Source organism: Erpetoichthys calabaricus, chromosome 1, assembly GCF_900747795.2.
Source record: "Erpetoichthys calabaricus chromosome 1, fErpCal1.3, whole genome shotgun sequence".
NCBI classification, from domain to species: Eukaryota; Metazoa; Chordata; class Cladistia; order Polypteriformes; family Polypteridae; genus Erpetoichthys; species Erpetoichthys calabaricus.
The window spans coordinates 129,270,595-129,290,539 of record NC_041394.2 but is presented as its reverse complement, the minus strand read 5'-3'; the positions used below and the strand labels follow the sequence as shown (position 1 = coordinate 129,290,539).

The window sequence follows — 19,945 nt, the reverse complement described above, 5'->3', positions numbered from 1 at the left end:
TATATATATATATATATATATATATATATATATATATATATATATATATATATATGCACAGGGTGAATCAAAATTATGCTAACATGTGAATGGCGGAAACAATTTATTCACAAAACATACTTCATATGTGCAAGATGAATTAAAGGAATGTCTCAACCTGTTCAACATCATGTTGAACACATGTACCATATGTGGCACATAAATTGTCCAGAAAAATTGCATATAAGTATATACATAGCAGTACCATTAGTGTTAACATAATTTTGACTCACCCTGTATATATATTATATATAATATATATATATATATATATATATATATATATATATATAAATATACATACATACATATATTAGTGCACAAATTTACTGGCAGCTCCCTTTTAAAACACAGAATCCTGCAATTTTAATTTCTTATTTTTTTCCCTTCTGTTAAAACAGGAGAGTGGAGCAAAATTGAGTGGATTTCACTGTACATATACCTTGCAAAAATATAATATGCATATCTAGGGCATTAATTGTGCCCTTTGATACAAACTTACAACTGCTCTTTTTGTTTAGAATGTTGCCTCCTCTCTCACGGTAAAATGTCACCTGCATTAAACTCAATATAGAGTATAATTTGCCAACATATTCGGCTATTTTTACTAAAGCAGCGCAGTCTGCATTTCTAAAGCTGTTCAAGCTGGCTAGCGCAGTGTTTCAGCATAAAATGCATTAATCTTCTAACAGCAAGTAACCAATTTATGTAATTGTTGAACCTTCAGATTTTAAGATGTTAAGACCTATTTTTATATTTAAAAATAAATGCTGGATTTTTTTAAAGTTTTTTTTTCTTTTTTACTTGAAGATATAACAGAAATTAATGTGTTACTCTTCTAGTCTCACAGCAAATATAACAAATGAAGCAATTAAAATACTTCATTGACAAACATTCACCACAGAAGTAGTTAAGAGGATGCTTATTTATAGGATGTGTTTCTACTGTATCTTAATTAAAACTGATTACTGCAGTCTTTATATTTCAAGAATTAATACACTTTCTGATCCGTGCTTCTGAAAGATTATCATTTTTTTAAGGAGGCAGTTCAGCTATCGACATTGGCAGCATCTCTAATGGAATTCAACTTGTAAATCGGTCAATGGTCAAAAAGCTGCTAAAAAAAGTGCCTACTTTCACTGTTGCTCACAGAGTAGTTAAGCTTTGCAGCAGTTTATAATAACCTTTACTAATTAAATATCACAGGTTATGGATCATGATTCGCCATTTAATAAATGCAATGGTTTGCTCACCATGCATGTTACATAATTAAAAGGGAATCAGACACATGTCCACAGGCCATTAGGTGGGCATCATTTCTACAAGAGCTCTCAGCACTCTAGCAGAAAGTAAGCCACAATTGACAATTAGAACAATGGGTTTACTTTATCAGCTCTAATAGGATACTGCATGTATGCACCACGGTATTCTGCTTTTTGCCATCCATAAAGGTAATCTGAATTGCTTCAGTAAAAGCATGTGGAGACATTTTTTTTTTGGATGCATAATATTTACTCGACCACTGCGGTAATATGTGTGATAAACAGGCCTCATACATTTTGGTAGGAAACATTAAACAATTATATTTTGGAAAACTAGACAAATATTGGACTAATTATTAAATAAACAACTGTAAAAATAAATAAGAATTTAATGTCATCACTGGCAACTGTTATGCACTTTTAAAGGTTTGCTCCAGTTCCAAGTTTCACGTTAATTGGGGGAGTAATGGACGTTTGCCAAGACCACTATACTGCAATCCGCTGTGCACAAAACAAAAGGAAATCTTTAGAGACGGTCGTTTTGATTTTTCACGCTGAACCCGTGCACTGCAGAAATCTCAGAAGCCACTTGTTTCTGCAGGGGGTGTGCTGAAAGAGTACAACAGGCTGATCAGGTCAGGAAAGCGCTATCAGTGGATATTTTTATCATTCTCTTTTACCAATGGGAGCTTACTTTCTAGAGAATAGAATATTTTTTCTTTTTTTTTTTTCTTTTTGTGAACCCAAATCTAGGGGCAAACCTTTCAGATTACACGTTCAGAGCAGGATATATTTATGTTTGTCTTGCACGCTAGCTAAAAAGATTTGCCTATAGCAATGTTAGAGCTTTTAACCGCTAGCAAGTCAGACACACCTTTGCCAGTTCCCAAAACATGTGAAAGACTTGCAGGTCCTGACCTTTCTTCTGGCTGCCGTAAACCCCTGGCTAGCATACAATAGACCAAAAAATACTCCACTGAAAAGGAAGCAATTATTTCAGTCTATTTTTTTGGCATATAATTAAGAAAAATAGTTTTTTCTCCTTGCATGTTTTATTCTTCCTTCACCAGAATGTTACTTTAAATTAATTTACATGTATGTATGTATGTATATATAACTAACATATACACACAAACATATAAATGATGAGACCGAGAGAGAGCACATATCTAATATATACACATTCATAGAGCAAATGTTACAATTATAAAATGTATGACAAAATAATAGTTAGAGCTGCAGCTCCGTCATACTATAAAAATGAAATTAATGCAGTGATAAAAATACAGATGGGCTTGCGCCAAGGACCACAAAATTAAAAATATCTCAAACTCCCCTGCCTTAGTAAAAAATAAAAACAAAAACACCGTTCCATTTCAAGGGCTGGAGCTCCAACAGTCATTTGCCTTATAAATCAAATTACACTTAATGCTTTGCAGTGACAGGCAGCTTCTCTTGGTGCCAACACACACACACAAAGGGCACTGCCATGGTGGCAAAATAATATAATGTGAGCAGATAGCCAATCAAAAAAGATGACCAACACATTTAAACTAAATGTCGTTTTTGTGACATTCATGTGGTATGCCTTGATAGTCGGCAAAGGATGCTATAAAAAGTTGAATGCACTGTAAAAATGGGAATAAAATAACAACTTATCCCAAAATACTTGAATATTACTATTTATGTGTCAGGGCAACATCTTTGGATTATATTCTGGTAAATTTCACAATTAATGACAAAAGGTTTGTGTTGTGTTGAATTCAAAGCAGAACTAAAAGGTCTACTGATTTTTTTAGTATCAATTGTCTCCAGCCTAAACACCCCAACACAAAGTGTGCAGTCCCACCCTTGGTCCCAAACATCAAGCCAAAAACAAAACAAAACAAAAAAAAAGAACAGAAAAACAAAAGAAATGTTCAACAGTCCTGATTTCTGCAGTGCGCATTCACTGCAGTTGCCTCAAAAAGCTGCCATAAGGTTTTGCATTGTCCAAAAAAATAAAGGAAACTGAATCAATATGAGCCTCTACCATAACACCAAGCATCTGGAAGTTCTACCTCGACTCCTTTTCTCCGACTGAACCGACCTTTCAAAAAGTACATTAAATGAATGCAAAGCTGCTGCATTACCAGGCAGACACAGAAGAGGTTGTTTTTTATGTTTTTTTTTTTTTTTTTGTGCAAACTGGACAGCGAGTACATTACATTCATTTGATTTACATGTTTTCTTTTTAGAACAAAGAATTATTTTTGCCATCTTTCATTATCTATACTGTATATACATTCAGTCATACTGCATTTGTACATGTGTTGAAAATGGCAGCCGTAAGCTCGTTTCTTACATTCTGTCGAATAAATGTTTATATTACATCACACAATCATCTAAGAAAGATAAAAACGTGAGCTGGTGGGAATGCAATCTAGCTCAAGCGTAAAGGCCCAGCCAAGTGCTCACGCCCCTGCAAAATATTTTGAAATCTCAAATTATAGAATGTACAGCTTCCTGAAGAGTACAGAATAAAAAGAACCAATGTGCTTGTGCTGAACAGCAAAAAATCCAGCACAGAAATTGGCACTGCTGAGCCCCTGAAGTACTTGCTCAAGATAATCCTTTACATTACTACAACTAATAAAGAATACTTGAGGAACAGGTTAGGGTGACTAAAAGTTTTAAGTGCTGTCAATTACCCAGAGCACCCCTTTGAGTATTCGAGGGAAGAGGTGATGTCTGAAGTGGGTCCCAGGAGCAGCCTCATGATCCTTCTCCTTGACGTGCATGTGTCCCATTTTTATGAAGATGAACCTTACGTTGTTAGACATTCTTATTCAGCAGGCCTCCTTATTATCAGTTTTTCTCTCATTTGATGTTGCCTGTATTGTGAAGTGCCGAGACGCCACACTAAGTGCTTGTTTTGGCTTTTTTTTCTTCATACGTATATTTTTTTCTATATGGTCATTCAGCAAACAGTTCTTTTTTGCTATTATGATGGAAATTGAGAATAGGGACATCAGAAGCCGGATGTCCAGAAATATACAAAGTTGCCAACATAATCAGCTTTGTTCTTGCACCACACAAAAGTGACCTAAAGTCCCCAAATCTTGTTCACCTCTGTTGATTTCTTACCAGCAAATTTTCTTGATTTGCATCAGCTTTATAAAGTTTACTTAATAAAAAATAAATGGATCACACTAAATATTATTTATAAGCTAAGATGTACCTTCTTAACTTTTCTGCAAGTAAACTTTAAAGCAAATGTTTTAATCCAGACCAGTCCGAATCACACTGGATTGACATTTCCCTTGAGTGAATGGAAGGTGTGGCATTGAATTTCCTACCACCTGCCCCACGAGGCAATTTAGATCGACGTTTTGCAATTTGACTTGCTCATGCCCAGCTTCTTGTATGTTCATCTTCCAAAAAGAGACAAGAGCAAAATAAGTAAGAAGTTATTTGTCGACTCGCCCTCCCAGCCCAAGCCTTCACAAGGTATCTAGAGATGGAAGAAAGTACCAAATACATGTTTTGTTCTTCAGGGCACTTAAGTCCTTAGATTCAAAATGGCCTTATGCACATGTTGTCACTGTCAAGGCACCACTGGTAGCACTGCCACAGGATACAGGTGGGGACGTGTGGCCACTTGTGTTTGAGCTTGTTTTTTCTGCTAACTTTTTGTCCTTTTGCTTGAGATGAACCTTGGCATGTCTCTTCCGCTCATCACTACGGGCAAACTTGCGGCCACAGAACTCGCAGGCAAATGGCTTCTCACCGGTGTGAGTGCGGATATGCGTGGTTAGGTGGTCACTGCGACTGAAGGAACGCATACAGATGCGACACTGGAAGGGCTTGTGTCCAGTATGGATTCGGAGGTGGCGTGTCAATTCATCTGAGCGTGAAAAGCGGCGATCGCAGCCCTCTGCTGGGCAGGCATGTGGTCTTTCGTGTACTGGGGTCTTACTGGGTCGATTGGGATACTTTCTGGGTCGAATAGGTTTGAAGGTTAGAGTCTGAGGTGCTGGGTGATGTGGTGCTTGGTGCTGGTGATGTTGCTGGCTGCTTGGAAAGCCAGGGTGAATCTGCTGCTTGTCTTTAAAGGCGCGGATGGTCTCCAAAGGGGTAATGGGAGGAGGGTTTACTCGGATGGGGTCCACATTTTGAAAAGGTTTGTGCTCCATTACACTCACCTCACTCTGGTGATGGAAGATGTTGTAATCTGGAATCATGGAAAAGAGGTTGCCATCCACGGTGGGTTTAGCAGGGTGGTAGTCCGTGTTACTGTAGGGCAGAGGTGTAGTAGTTGGAGGATTGTGAAAGGAGACCTGGTCCTGATACATATCACTAGTCGAATAAGGAGGAAGATTAGAGCCGTACACCTGGTCCAGCTCTGACCCTTGGGCCCCAATGCTACCCGCCGGAGATGAGGTCTGTGTGGTGATAGCTCCAGGTGAGGGGGCCAGGATGCCCGCACTCACGAGGCTGATGATGTTGTTATCTGGGCACCAGCTGGAGCCACTTAGGCTACTTGAGGGTGGTGCATCGAAGGCAAACTTCCCCAGGTAGGTGACAGTCTGTCCATTACGGCTGGGAGGAAAAGTGCCACTGTACTGTGGGTCCTGAGTGGTCTTGTCATTGCCCATTCCCAGGTCCATCATGCTATCTGGGGAAAGCAAATGGCAAGTTAGTGGAAACAGCAGCCATTTATTTTTAAACATTCCCACCCACTTAACAGTTAAATTGTTCAGTCAAAATTACCTGAAGATGTAATTTCCAAAATCATTACCCCTTTGTCTTTTAAAACGGAATCATGGAACAGATCTATTTTCTTACATTTCTTTAAATCAATTTTTACTTCTCACTGTTTTTTCGCCTGAAAGCAAACTTTAAATTATTTTCGCTTAAATCCATCAATATATTAATAAGAAACATATATTTGCGTTTTTAATTAAATGCAATTCATCACTGTTTCATTACTGCCATTATTTTAATAAATATATGTATATTTTTTTAGGTTGACGGCTAAAATCGCAGTGCCGCTTAGAAAACGCATAATAGGCGCACTCATATACCGTATGTAGACAAAGGAAGACATATTGCTGAACATTATTATAGCGTCCAGCGCTACCAACCTGTTTTAAAAATAGCAACAGCCACTGGCGTGCGCTCACAAGTTACATAGGCGGCAGTTGCACGTGTCCTCTCATATTGTACCCTCGCAGGACGCGCATCTAAAATAATGGATTGGTTGTTCGCACCTCGATTTTATTCTAACTGCCACGCCGTTATATTCGCAAAACGTCGCACTATTTATAATTCGATCCCCTCGCAAAGAACAGATGGGCATCGTTGGAGAACTATCGCACAACTGCCAAAACGCGTTCTATCGCACAACTGCCAAAACGCGTTCATTAGACACCGACAAAGAAGGTAACTGTGCGAATTCCTGTACACCTGCGCACGGACTGCGGCCACCACCTTGTGAAGAGAGCACGCGAAAACCCACGTCACTTTGGAGCGCGCCCGGGTTGTACATAGGCTAGTCTTCTTTTGGATAGTTTCCCCCATTCCTCTGATCTGTCCATTTTACGGTATCGTTAAAACTTGGTACTGTTAACATACTGTACCTCTGACACCTTCGCACGCGTCTTCCAGCGGGTGAAGGGTGAGCGATGCAGGTAGAGTAAAGACGGCGCCCATACAGCGTAGATGAATAGCGAGAGTGCCTAGACTGGCGCTGATGGCGTACAAGTATGGGGGTCGGTAACAACTTTATTTAAGAATTTTTAGCAATGTATGGGGCTAAAGCTTGAGCAGGTCCACGAGGGTGTGTGAGTACTGAAGCCAAGTTCGCGATCTCAGCGGAAAACTGTTGCACATACTGGTACAATGCATCGCAGACTTGGTGCGTTTATTGAACGAGCTGCGACAAGTAAAATACAAAAATCTTCCTCTCTGTCGACTAAGTAGCTGTGACTACACTCTGATAATAAGGCATTTTATTAATATGCCTCTCGATCTGCTCAAGAAGCGAAATACTGGCCAGAGGAAACAGCCTAGGAAACCGCGGGCACCAAAATACCTGAAAAGCAACTGTTGCGTACTTGACAGAGAACTGCGCACCAACATACGCACCGCATATAATGACAGTAACATTAACAAGAAGAGTGATGATAAAGAATCTTACCTGTTGTCATCTGTGAATAATGAGAAATCGTATCCGTGCCGGGGAAAATATTCATAGACGTAGGAATATCCTCTTCTGAATATAGGCTATCAGGCATCGGGTTTATTAAACTGCTCATGTTAATAGGGAGTTTGTCCACAAGTTTCCCTGTCATAGCAGTTAGTCAGTCGCACATTAATAACAATACATGTGCTTTTGGTATATAAAGTAAATCTGAGAACCAAAGAAAAAATAATAATTAAAAGAAAGCGACAGACAGAAATGGACGGCAGCTGATAAAGTGGACACGCAGAATAAAAAAAAATTGTCAGGTTAGAAATACATCCCAATGCGACAGTCCTCGGTAGAATAGTTATCCTCAAGTTGAGAAAAATATACACAACTAGTTGATTTATTTGTATTTTTCTGTTCCTTAACGTGTATAAAGCAATGTGTAAATCATTGACGGCCGTTCGGTGCGCTGGTGTCAGCGCGTCTCAGTAGAAAAGCAGGGAACTCCAACGCTTAAATGGGGGGAGGAACAGCGTGTTTGTGACGTAGATGCCCTTATAAGGATCTGCCATCTCCGCAACGTCAAATGGAAGCTCCTTCATAGTGGAACTTTACGAGTGCTGAGCAGGAAGAGAAGCAGCTCAGCAGGGGAGAGAGTTGGGTCAAGAACGAGATGAATCCCGGAGGTCTGCATATACCAACGATCCAAATATGCATATTTGCCTGGTCTCCGTAAACTCTAGCAACATGCATTTTATTATTTGATAGATTGCAAAGCAGCCAGATTTGCGCTAATCAACTAAAGCTTTGAGCGACTTATCATGGGTACAAAGCTATTAAGTGCTTTGGTCCGAGCGAGATCAGACAGGTAGAGTGTGGGGAATTGGGTTGATCTAATTCATGGTGTGTAGCATTTTTTACTTTTAACTAGATAGAACTTGAGCTTTCATTGTCACCAATGTAATGACAGGTGCGCCGGAGTTACATTTAATATAACGGAGAGAGGTGGCTGTCTACGTTCAGAACTGCCAACTGTGAGGCAAAAGCTGCATTTTCTTTTTCTTTCTTTCTTTCTTTCTTTCTTTCTTTCTTTCTTTCTTTCTTTCTTTCTTTCTTTAACAAAAAAAAAACCGTTGTATATGGCCCATTTCAAGATCCATTATTGGATAAAACGACTTTAAAACATTATCATACTTCCTACGGATGATCCTTTAAAGGACACAATTGTCACATTGGAGACAACCCGTTTTGAAATAATAATGAAATGGATTTCAGAAAGTAAGTGTATAAATAATACGCACTGTAAAAAAAAAAAGTGCACAGACATTGCAAGGCACGACAAGACAAGTGGGGGGCCGTCGTTCGCGAAGGCACCCACGGGCTATTGTCGTTTCACCCCTGGATGAAAAGAAACCTCGTTAATATTACTAAAGCAAGTCTAAACTCGAATACTATATTGAAACTTCATTAACATGAATTACTAAGAACAAAACCAAAACACAAACGTTGTCTTTAGTTAAAACTGCGCCAGTTTGGCAAGGTAGTAACCCATGAAAACAGGCGTCTATACTGGAAGCTCCAAATAAGGAGAATATCCGGTTCCGCCCCCTCCCCCGTCTTTAACAAAGTGCTTCTCAATTTGGTAAAAAAGGTTCCGGTCTCGCGAAGACAGAGTGGAAAGACATCGGAACCCCGCGCCCTTAAAGGAACCGCAGAGTGACACGTCATGGCGCACATGTCACCAATTTAGCAGCCTTGTAAGAAAATACAACACTCCTTATCGGCTTTTATAAATAATTCTTTAAAAGGGGAAACTGCGGTTCTTATTTGTTATTATTTTACTGCAAATAACTTTGTTGATTATTCTTAGCAGCAGGGAAAGTCCGCCGGCTCTCTGTTCTTCAAAAAGAAAAAAAAAGCTTTCCGTTTGACATTATAGTATAGGTTTGAATTAATAATTTAACTACAATTTACCGTACTGTATCTTTTTTCTTAACATCTTTTTAACTTTTTAAAATGCAACTTCTCATTATATGCCAGATACATGTATGTATACGGCATATTTCCACGTGTCTTTGGATTTTACGAACATTTTGAAGGGTACAAAAGGAAGCAACGACTGTGGATGGCAACATAAATATTCATATGTAAAACATATGAGAAATACCAGTTGGTTGCCACCTCCGTTTGAATCTGCAAGGCATAGTGTTTTGAATATCAATGTTTCAACCTGCTGTTCGTCAAAACGTCTTGGTATCCCACCTAGTGTAACGGTGTAAAAGCTCAGTGTGTGGAGAAAGACAACACTCCAGTCAGGCTAAGGCGTGGGGAGTTTTTGTATTATGTGGAAAATCAACGACTTGCTGCTGTTCTCATTTCAGGGCTTTGTGACTATATATTTGGTTTTAAACAATGGGTAAACTCTTCTGGATACATGGCATTCTGGAAAACTTCATACTGTAGTTGTCTGCTTGTGTTTTAAATGCAGTCTTTTTCCATTCATTGTATACACATTGTTTAATACTTGTTTTATGTTGTAGCCATTTAGAGTACAGCTTTAAATAGGTAAAGTACTATGCTATAGTAGCAATAATAATTATCATAATGATTATCACATAATTTTTCCAACCCACTTTTTTCAGCACTGGATCCTATGTAGCATAATGTGTAAGGCAGGAATCAGCCCTGGATGGAGTGCACACTCCTGCACAAACTCCAGGCCAGAATGTATGACCAGGTCAGGATATGAATTCAGAATTTTGGAGTTGCATATTGTTATTATGGCGGCACGGTGGCGCAGTGGGTAGCGCTGCTGCCTCGCAGTTGGGAGACCTGGGGACCTGGGTTCGCTTCCCGGCTCCTCCCTGCGTGGAGTTTGCATGTTCTCTGCGTGGGTTTCCTCCGGGCGCTCTGGTTTCCTCCCACAGTCCAAAGACATGCAGGTTAGGTGGATTGGCGATTCTAAATTGGCCCTAGTGTGTGCTTGGTGTGTGGGTGTGTTTGTGTGTGTCCTGCGGTGGGTTGGCACCCTGCCCGGGATTGGTTCCTGCCTTGTGCCCTGTGTTGGCTGGGATTGGCTCCAGCAAACCCCCGTGACCCTGTGTTCGGATTCAGCGGGTTGGAAAATGGATGGATGGAACTTCATATTGTTATTATTATTGTTGTTATTCAAAGAAATATTTCCTGGGGTATTTCCATTGCCACCATCCATATTAGGCCTAGGCAAGAAATATAGCAGTTTTATGTAGTGTAAACATGATTTAGAGATTGTATTTGTGTTAAAGAATTTTCCTCACTATGTAAGGTACAATACAATACAATTTATTTTTGTATAGCCCAAAATCACACAAGAAGTGCCTCAATGGGCTTTAACAGGCCCAGCCTTGACTCTCTAAGAAGACAAAGAAAAACTCCCAAAAAAAAAACCCTTGTAGGGAAAAAAATGGAAGAACCCTTGGGAAAGGCAGTTCAAAGAGAGACCCCTTTCCAGGTAGGTTGGGCGTGCAGTGGGTGTCAAAACGAAGCGGTAAATTTGTATTTAAAATGTCTGATTTCTTTAGTTTTATGTGTGTGTATTGTTTTTTTATGTAATGTCGGTAGACATTTATGTAATATATGAGGGATGACACCATTAGTGGATGCAACAATGACCACTGTAATCACCTTTTCAGTTTTCCACAAGCATCATGTTTCTTGCGTGAATTTTATTTGTATATGTATTTTGTAGTTGGAATGGCAATGTCAATAATGCAAGAATATGTACCGTAGTTTTATTTTGTTTGTCTACCAGTGGCATGTCTGTTCTCTTATGGTTGACAGCTTTGTGTGTCAGTATAGTTTATGTATGGCCTTTTCTAGTACTGCTAAAATGGTGTCTACTAGTTTGTGGTGTACTGCCAGTTCTTGATTTTTAAAGTTTCCCATCTGATTGTGTCTGTGCAGATAGTCTGTCTGTATGAGGAGCTTACATCCTGATGTGATGTGTTGGGTTGTTTCTTCCTCCTTGTGGCAGTATCTGCATGTACTGTCTGGAATGTTGGCGTCCTTAATAATATGTTTTCTGTAGTTTCTCATGTTTATTTATGATTATTCTTGCACCCATTTTCTAACACTCTTTATCTAATTTAGAGTCATGAGGACAGAGCCTAATAATAATAATAATAATATTAATAATAACAAAAATACTCAACAGGCTTGGAGAATTAAGCCTGTTTAGTCTCAAGCAGAGGAGAATGCATGAGGACCTAACCCAGGTATTTCAAATTCTCAACGGCATTGGTAAAGTAGATCCAGCAACATTCGTTCAGCTTAATGGTGAACTGGACATTGGTGGAAGTTAAGGGGAAGTGCATTTAAGACTGAAGCCAGGAAGCACTTCTTTGCACAAAAGGTGTGGGACTCTAAAACAAACTACTGAGACATGTAGTTGAAGCAGAAATCTTGATAACTTTTAAGAATAATCTGGATGAGATTTGGGGACAGCTTAGCTATTAGCTAAACAAATGGGCTAGTTGGACTGAATGGTTTCCTCTCGCTTGTCAAATTTCTTATGTTGTTAAGAATCGATACAACACTTCACGTCAGGTTTTAAACTAATAAAAATATTGTTAAACTGGATATGTTGTGATCCCAAGGAAAGAGGAAACAAAGTAGATAAAGAAGAATTAGTTAACACAGCCAACAAAATAAAAAAAATCAAGAGCAGTAATGCATGGACCATGAAGAATAGGTGGACTTCTGTGTACTCTTGAAAACAGCTACAGATTCAGCTACTCCAAGGTTATGAAACAGAGAATTCCACAATGGCAGAGCAGAAACTAAAAAGCTGGACTGCTCACAATTCAATTCTTAGTCCTAGTAGCAGTAAATAAAGGGTGTGCTTCAAATAAAAAAGAATGTTCTAATGGTATATGGTTTAATAGGTAGCCAGTGTCTTAACAAAGAACGACTGATCATGTGTCAAAACAGAGCTACAAAAAAGCATACCACAGATTATAAGGTCAAATTTCACCCTTCCCCGGATGCATCGGTAAAGATAACTAGTGGAGCAGGTTGGGCAGTGCAATTGAGTTAAATTCCATCAATTACAAAAAAATGACATTAAAGGAAATGCTTATCCAATTCTAAACATAAATGACAAAGGTAATGCAGTGTATCTACTAATAAATGAGTGACGCATATAGAATGAGTGCTCCATCCCATTCACATACCCATTTATAAGAGAAAATATGTAAAAAAAAAAAATTAATCCTTTTATTTTTTGGTCAATGTATTACACTCATTTCAAGCAAAAATGTATAAGTTGTTGTTTGTATCCAAGTTAATCATATGCTTCTACTGTCCTTGTAATAATCTGTAGACTGCATAATAGAATCATTTTCAATTCTTGGTGCTGCATTTGAAATCTGAAAGATTTAGCAGTGAATGAAACTATTTGTGGACTTGGTCGAAGACAACGCGTGGAGTCGCCACCAACTGAGAGTGCTGTGATGGTGAGCCCAGCAGGTGGTTGTAAATGAAGATGTGATGAGTCAGATCAAGAAAGCAAAAAAGATGATGTGAGTGCTGATTATCTGAGTGACTGGCATTTTGTGTGTGCGTTAAGTGTAGAAAGACTACAAAAGTGGAGTGGCTTGTCTTTTGGTGGTATTCACTGAAAGTATCATTCAGTTGCCAGCATACAGTCTGACACACTTCAATGTTATGACAATGCTTTGTATTCTCAGTTCTGAGCAAAGTAGTTATGGTCTCATGTTTGCTGAATGTACCAATTTGTGGAGTAAAGTTTAATAAATAGAATTATATTTTGCAGATCTCTCTATTTTAAAAGGAAATCCTGGGACGAGACTTTCTCGGAGATAATTTCAACTCCTGCAAGAGGTAATTTCAGGTCCCGCAAGACAAGACTTTTTGCCCAGAGATTTTGACAAGTCCCGCCCTCCTCTCAAACATTTACAACCATGCCCACGGTCCAATCATGTCTCATTCCTGTAAATGCTATTGTCAGACGCAGTTCCTGTGCTCTCAGTTCCAAGCGGGTTCAGAAATAAAAGACAACGAGTAGAAGACAAAGTAGAACATCATAAAGAGGTTCAAAAACATTGGCGTGATGCACAAGCAGAGCAGGTTAGAGATTATGAAAGTACTAAAATGCGAAAGTCTCAAAAAAACTGATAGTAAAGGTCGCATTAGCGCTAACAAATGGAAATTATTACTTTGTGAAATAGCGGAATAGCGAAAAGAGATCGAATATATGGACATAGGTGATATGACAGAAGTATGTTCGGCTTTAAAGTTTAAGTCAGAGACTTGTAGATCATCTAAATCGTGTTGCTATCAGGGAAAAGTACTGTTTCTTCCCAATGAAGAGGCGTATCCGTGAGAAATAAAAGATTTGTTGTTTGGTGAAAGTGAAATCCACATACGCAAGCAGCAGAGATGCAAAGTGGCTGACGTGAAGCACAGGCCTGGGGGTTGGCAAGCAAAGCGAGCAGGGGGCAAAGCCCCCTAGTTTATTTAAAAATGGAGAGACAAGGCAAGATGTAACCTTGGAACTCCATGGATATAATGAATTCATAATTAAAAACCAGCTATATATATAATTTCAGCATAAATAGCTCTGTCTCTTCTCAAACCATTGATTCTGTTACAGCTCTCACCCCACCTGAGATCCAGTGATTCAACAACTCCTCAATGATACACACCCACACCTGGACACATTTGTTCTGTTACATTGTCAGTGATGAAGATGCTTGTCATCTTCTCTTTATAACACCACCGAAAAGGTGAAAGGCCTTTTCAAGAAGCTTACAACTCAAGAGTCTACTTTGCAAATACATTGGTCACCACCCATTTTTTGAAAACAGGCCAATATCAGTTTCACTCATAATATGTTCATTCGCCTTTCCTTTGACAAGCCATGATGTTGCTACACTTGAGTCCATGTTGGTTTCTTGCCTGGACTCCCTTTTGTAAGGAGTGTGCGCATGTTATCCATTTTCATTGGAGTTTCTTCTTAGGAATCTCGTATGTTCCGCAGTACAAAGTCAGAAGGTTAGGCCAGTTTCTCAGATATGAATTTCAGTGCATGTGCGTGTGCCCTGCAAAAGAAGGCATTTAATTTTAGACTGTTTTCTTGCCTTGCACATATTGTTGTTAGATGTACTGTGGTTCCCTACAACAGTGAACTGGATATTCTGCTGGAAAAGAAAAAAAAAATATTTATTATATTGTACAATATTAATGCTATAGAAATTTTTTTCTACTCTGTAATGTACCAAGTTTCTTATGTTCAGTATCTGTAATAATACTAAAGTGCTATAAAGGAAAAGCAGACCATGCAATTACTTTTGCATTATGTAAAGCAGTAATAGGTTTGAACTATTTGAATACACTTCAATGTAAAAAGAGGAACTGACTGCAGAGAATTTTTTTCCATGAACAAGAGCAACAGTGTTTCTCAGTGAATCACTTACAATAGGTCTTAGACATTCATCCGCAGAGAGGGGTGGCAAAATGTACAGCAAATGTATAAGCTGTAACATATCTCGGTCCACAGAAATTCAACACGATTCAAAGATATCTTCCAATTCTGGACTCCACCTCGTCATTTTGTATCAATGATATGGTACACTAAGTCTTCTGAAATGAGAATATAGTGAGGAGTTTGGTGGGGTTAGCCTTGGAAGCATGTAGAATGACTAATTTCAAATAAAATCTTTCATACTTGTGTGGCTATAGACAATTACAAAGCAGTGCCAAAGCCAATCATTCTTTAAGTGCCTTTTGTATTTACAGTAAATCGACTATAATGGAGGGATACAATAAGGAAAAATATACACAAGTGAATTCCACCTTGAAGCTCTGCTGGCCTTCACGCTTTCTAGCAGTCGGGCCGGCTTACCTGCCTTGTCCATGCTCACACTGCCTCATCCCTCTCCTTATTTTTGCCTGGCGGCCTTAACTCTTACTGATTTTCTGTTAACCCTGCTTAAACTCCCTAGGCTTTGCACTTTACTGCCATTCCAAAGTTACTGAATTCCCATTGTCAAGGTGGGTTTATAAAGTCCTCGTCTCTGACTCCTCTGTAACCTGAGCTCTTTTATTTCTTTAAATGTTCTTTGCTTGGTGTACAACCACTAAATAATGCACTGTGCAAGATCTATCACTACCCTCCATTGGCCTGGTGGACAGAGACAAAGCTGTTATCCAAATCTAGGGACAGCATACAAGGTTCTCATCGCTGCCCAGTGGTACCCTAGATATGCTTGTCCATGCAAACCACATGTGTGCCACACACCACAATGGAATGCCTTTTCTGGTAGCACTCTGTGACACAGTTCCCTTCCTGGTCTGCTGTTTTCTAGCTGCAGTGGGGAGTCTCCGTGTTCTTGTAACCACAAAGAGAATCATGGCACTTCAGCTCTGGTGATTGGTTCCATACTGATTCTTGTTACTCTCTCCTTTGATGAAATTTACAGTCAAGGGCTCCCTGACGATCTGTTGATGCTTATTTACTGAACATGCATCAAGGCACTGAAGTCATTTCAGACAGCATGTAGTCAGTTGCTTCTTCAATGATTTGACCCTCCAGCTGAGCTAAAAAACATCTGCTTAACCTAAGATTTCTAGTAATCTGAATTATTTCTGAACTAGTGTGGTGCTGAGGTGTCACTCGTTGCATGGCTGGTCCTAATCTGGGATCCTGAGTTGGTTTGTCATGTGGTGGGTCCGACAATGCGCTGTATCAGTGTGCTCCTATCCTCCTCCTCCTTTGACAACAATGGGTGTCACATTGCTATAATTGTGAACTGGTTATATCTTCATAACTGTTTTTGTCTGCACAAATCCTTTAGTGATCTAATATGCTAATTGTTATTATCTCTCTTTTAACAGTTAAATCAATTGAACAGCCAGAATTTAAAAAATGGGCACTACATTTAATAACAAAAATATCTGTTTGTGCATTTAAACAAAAATGCCACAATTAAAAAAAAAAAAACACTTAAATGATGAGCCATCTTGTGTATTACGTTTTTGAGACTGACTAATGGAGACTATATAGAGAGCAAAAATGATTTATAATATAGAGTGCAATCTGTAATAAACAGGTGTAAAGAGAGTTCTCACCCTGGCATGAACAGCATTTGGGTATTTCTAATTGGGATTTCAGTTTCCCACCAGTCCTAATTTAGAATGCCATGTGAAGTTAACATTGCTAGTTTGAAGTTGTAGCAGTTTGAATGCATGGGCAGCACAAACTGATCTCTGATTGCCTCATTAGATCATGGAGTGTATAAAATGTAGACTCTTCATTTGCTCACATAGACAGCATTATTTGGTAACTTTTCCTTTTTTATATCTTGCATGTGGCAGCCTGGTTAAAAAAAAATTTTGTATTAAGCTCTATTTCACTTATTTGTTGGAAAGTTCTAATTCCTGTCTCTGCCTAAGAAAAAGTTGACTGGCCTGGTCATATTTCCCATGGTGGAAGTGTTCATCATGCAGTGAAGTGCTGAGCCGTTCAGAGCCTGTCTCACAGAATTGTCTTAATTGACCTGAACGGGACAAGGTGGTGCAGAAATGGAGCATCTATGCGTATTATTATTGTTAATAAATTTTATATTTAATACGAAAAGATTAGGATGGCCATAGGGTAGCCCTGCTGTGTCACATATCCACAGTCTCACCGTCCTTACCCATGTGGGGGCCGCTCATTCTGTCTGTGCCCCTGTAGCTTTTCTGCCACATCCCTGAAGACATTCTTGTTAAGTTAGTTTAAGATTCCAAACCGGCCTTCTGCAAGTGAGAGTGTTGGTATGGGCATAAGTGGGTAGGCCCCCGTGTTTCGTGCCCTGAACCTAGTGCTGCTGAAATAGGCTGCTACATTCTGTGATTACGTTTATTTGAGAATGTGATGCTATATGTATTTATCATTGGATTTGATTTATAACAGATGTAGTGTCTAATAGTGTCTAGTACTGTGGCCATATTATGTAGGGGGGAATCTTGTTGATTCATTGAACAATGAAGACGGTGCTTGAGATATGCCCACTCCGTTATAAAAAGATCACACACTTAAAAAAAGTAGTTCTTTGAGGTAAGACAAAAGTCTTGAGGTATTGTACTCACTAATCATAGTGCTGGAGAATTGCTACGTGTTGCAATGCAAAATGAATTGCACCATGCAGGTGACAATAAGGCCCAGATAAACCTACACACGTTAGCTCTTGGGACTTGGCTTCCAGTCACAGACAAGTTTAATGTTTATTACACTGGTGTTATTGTCATTACCGTCATATTCATTGTGGGGAGCACATGTTTGGCTCCAGAGTCCTGTGTTCTAATCCTGTCTGTGTGAAATTTGCACGTTTCCCTTGTGAGTGAGTGGATTTTTTTTCCAGTTTCTCCATTTTCATATCTGCATATTAGTTTAAAAAAAAAAAACTGTATATTGGCTGTATAAGTGCAGTATAGTTAGTGTAGGTGTAGGTGTGCATAGTTGTTCCTTGGGATGAGATGTCAGGTTTGGTCCTTTCCTTGCATGCAAAAACGTAGATTCAGAAAAAAGGAGATGTGTGTTAATTATCTTGGTCATACTTTCCGCTATGCATTTTGCTTTATCACTTTGATCAATGATAAAATCTTAAGCGGAATGATACCAATGTGATATAAGAGTTCAGTTGTACCTTTTGCAGATAGATGGCAAACAAAAATTGCAAAGGATTAGATTCCTGCTAATGAAGATTTTTTTTTCTCACATCTACTATGTACACTTGTAATACTTTTGTCATTTATTTATGACTTACTTACTGTAACTAAATCAAATTCCCAAAAGGAGTTGACTTTGTCTTTCAGGAGAGGTTGATTTACAACTCTTCTGTAGATGGATGTGGGTGTGTGGTGTGCACTTTTATGGACTGGGGTCCCATTCAGGGTTTGTCTTAGCTTTACACCCAAAGCTTTATGATGTGGTAGAAAAATAAGCGCCTTTGTGAAATAGATGGATAAATGGATGGAATTCCAAAAGCAGAAAAATAGTGCTTACTGACTTCTCAGGTTTTACTGTTTAGCTGTAAAAAAAAGTGAACAGAAGAAAGTAGAGAAAGCAAAAAATGGTCTCTTCTTAAAGAAACTGTGTTCTTCTTCGGAGAAAATGAAAGGAATTTGTGATCGGAGAAAGGTAAAACATTTCCCCTGTAAGCGGAGCTTATGAAGTTATGCTAGTACACCCACGGATAAGCATGCCCTCCGAGACGAAACTATTCTGTAACACAAAAAAATTCCTCGCCTCCCCTGACAGGTAATTCCCCTTTGTTCAATTCTAGCCAAGGGTGTCCTACACAATGATCTGCATATTGCAAGGCCTCCCGAAATAATCAGAAGGCAGCCACTTTATTGTGTCATGTTTTCAGAGCGTGCCTGCTGCCACTTGCACAGCGTAACTACTGATTGACGTCACTTTCTTATTTTCATATAGGGATTCCTTTAGGCCTCACACTCCTCTGTTTGTACATGTCAACATGTTGTGTGTGACCTTTACCTGGCTTATCTGAATGTGCAGTGTAAGATTATACAGGAGTGATGAACAAGATTGCTATTCCTCGGGCCGAAGGAAATATAATTTTTATTTTGTGTGGGCCCCGATGCCAAGAGTTGCACAGTTTGCCCTAGGTTTCATTTTTACTGCATTGCACTTGTGTTTTGCTTCCTTTTGGTATATTTTGTTTAGATTGACACAATTTTGAACTTATAACCTTTAATACGATCATTACATTTTAAGGTAAAACACAAGAATTGGTGCGTTTGTTGACGTGCCACAGGTCCTCTCTTCTTAGTAAAAATGGCTGGTGACATTTTTGTGTCAGATTTTATTGTGTTTTTGATTATTTGCTTTTTTTTTGGAATCCATTTCTCAAAACTTGTCCAAGTGAAATGAAAACCAGCACAGGATGCCAGTCTGTCTGTGTATTTCATGCCTGTTATGCGCATGCCTGCCAGTAGAGAGGAACACTCGACTAGTACCGTCAAGGCCATTGTGGTAGATCAAAAGCTAGTTGGATTGGGGGTAATTGTCCCAAAATATAGCAGCATATATTGGTTTTTAGAATATAATACAGTGACCATGCTGACAATGATGGTTCCAGAAGGGCTCTTTGCAAGGAACAACTTTACAGAAGGATCAGCAGACAACAAATCACAGGAGGGCCTCCATCATCTACAGATGTGTAGAACTTTCTATGAATGACTAGTTATTCCATAGTTCAGTGACATTCAGAGGTGGCACTTCACTCATTGACTTTATGAACATTTACATTATGATCATTTAGACTGGTGCTAGGCTATAGCATCCTGCACTTCAAGGTTACATTTAATGATGAGTTCTGATTCTCCCTTTGGGCTTTCTTAATCACATACCTCTAGTACATTAGTGCAGTGTTCCATCACCTACAACAGCTAGTATTCTCTGCTG

The 19,945-nt window shown here is 39.1% G+C and overlaps 1 protein-coding gene across 1 annotated transcript; it reads right to left on the bottom strand.

Annotated features, from left to right (window-relative positions):
* Positions 1-3,452: 3,452 nt before the first annotated feature.
* On the bottom strand, positions 3,453-7,947 carry egr3 (early growth response 3). Its single transcript, XM_028806114.2, has 2 exons — positions 7,483-7,947; positions 3,453-5,958 (listed from the first exon to the last, which is right to left on the bottom strand). Exons 1-2 carry the CDS (start codon positions 7,634-7,636, stop codon positions 4,868-4,870), a joined length of 1,245 nt encoding a protein of 414 aa, XP_028661947.1. The 5' UTR covers positions 7,637-7,947; the 3' UTR covers positions 3,453-4,867.
* Between the last annotated feature and the right edge of the window lie 11,998 nt (positions 7,948-19,945).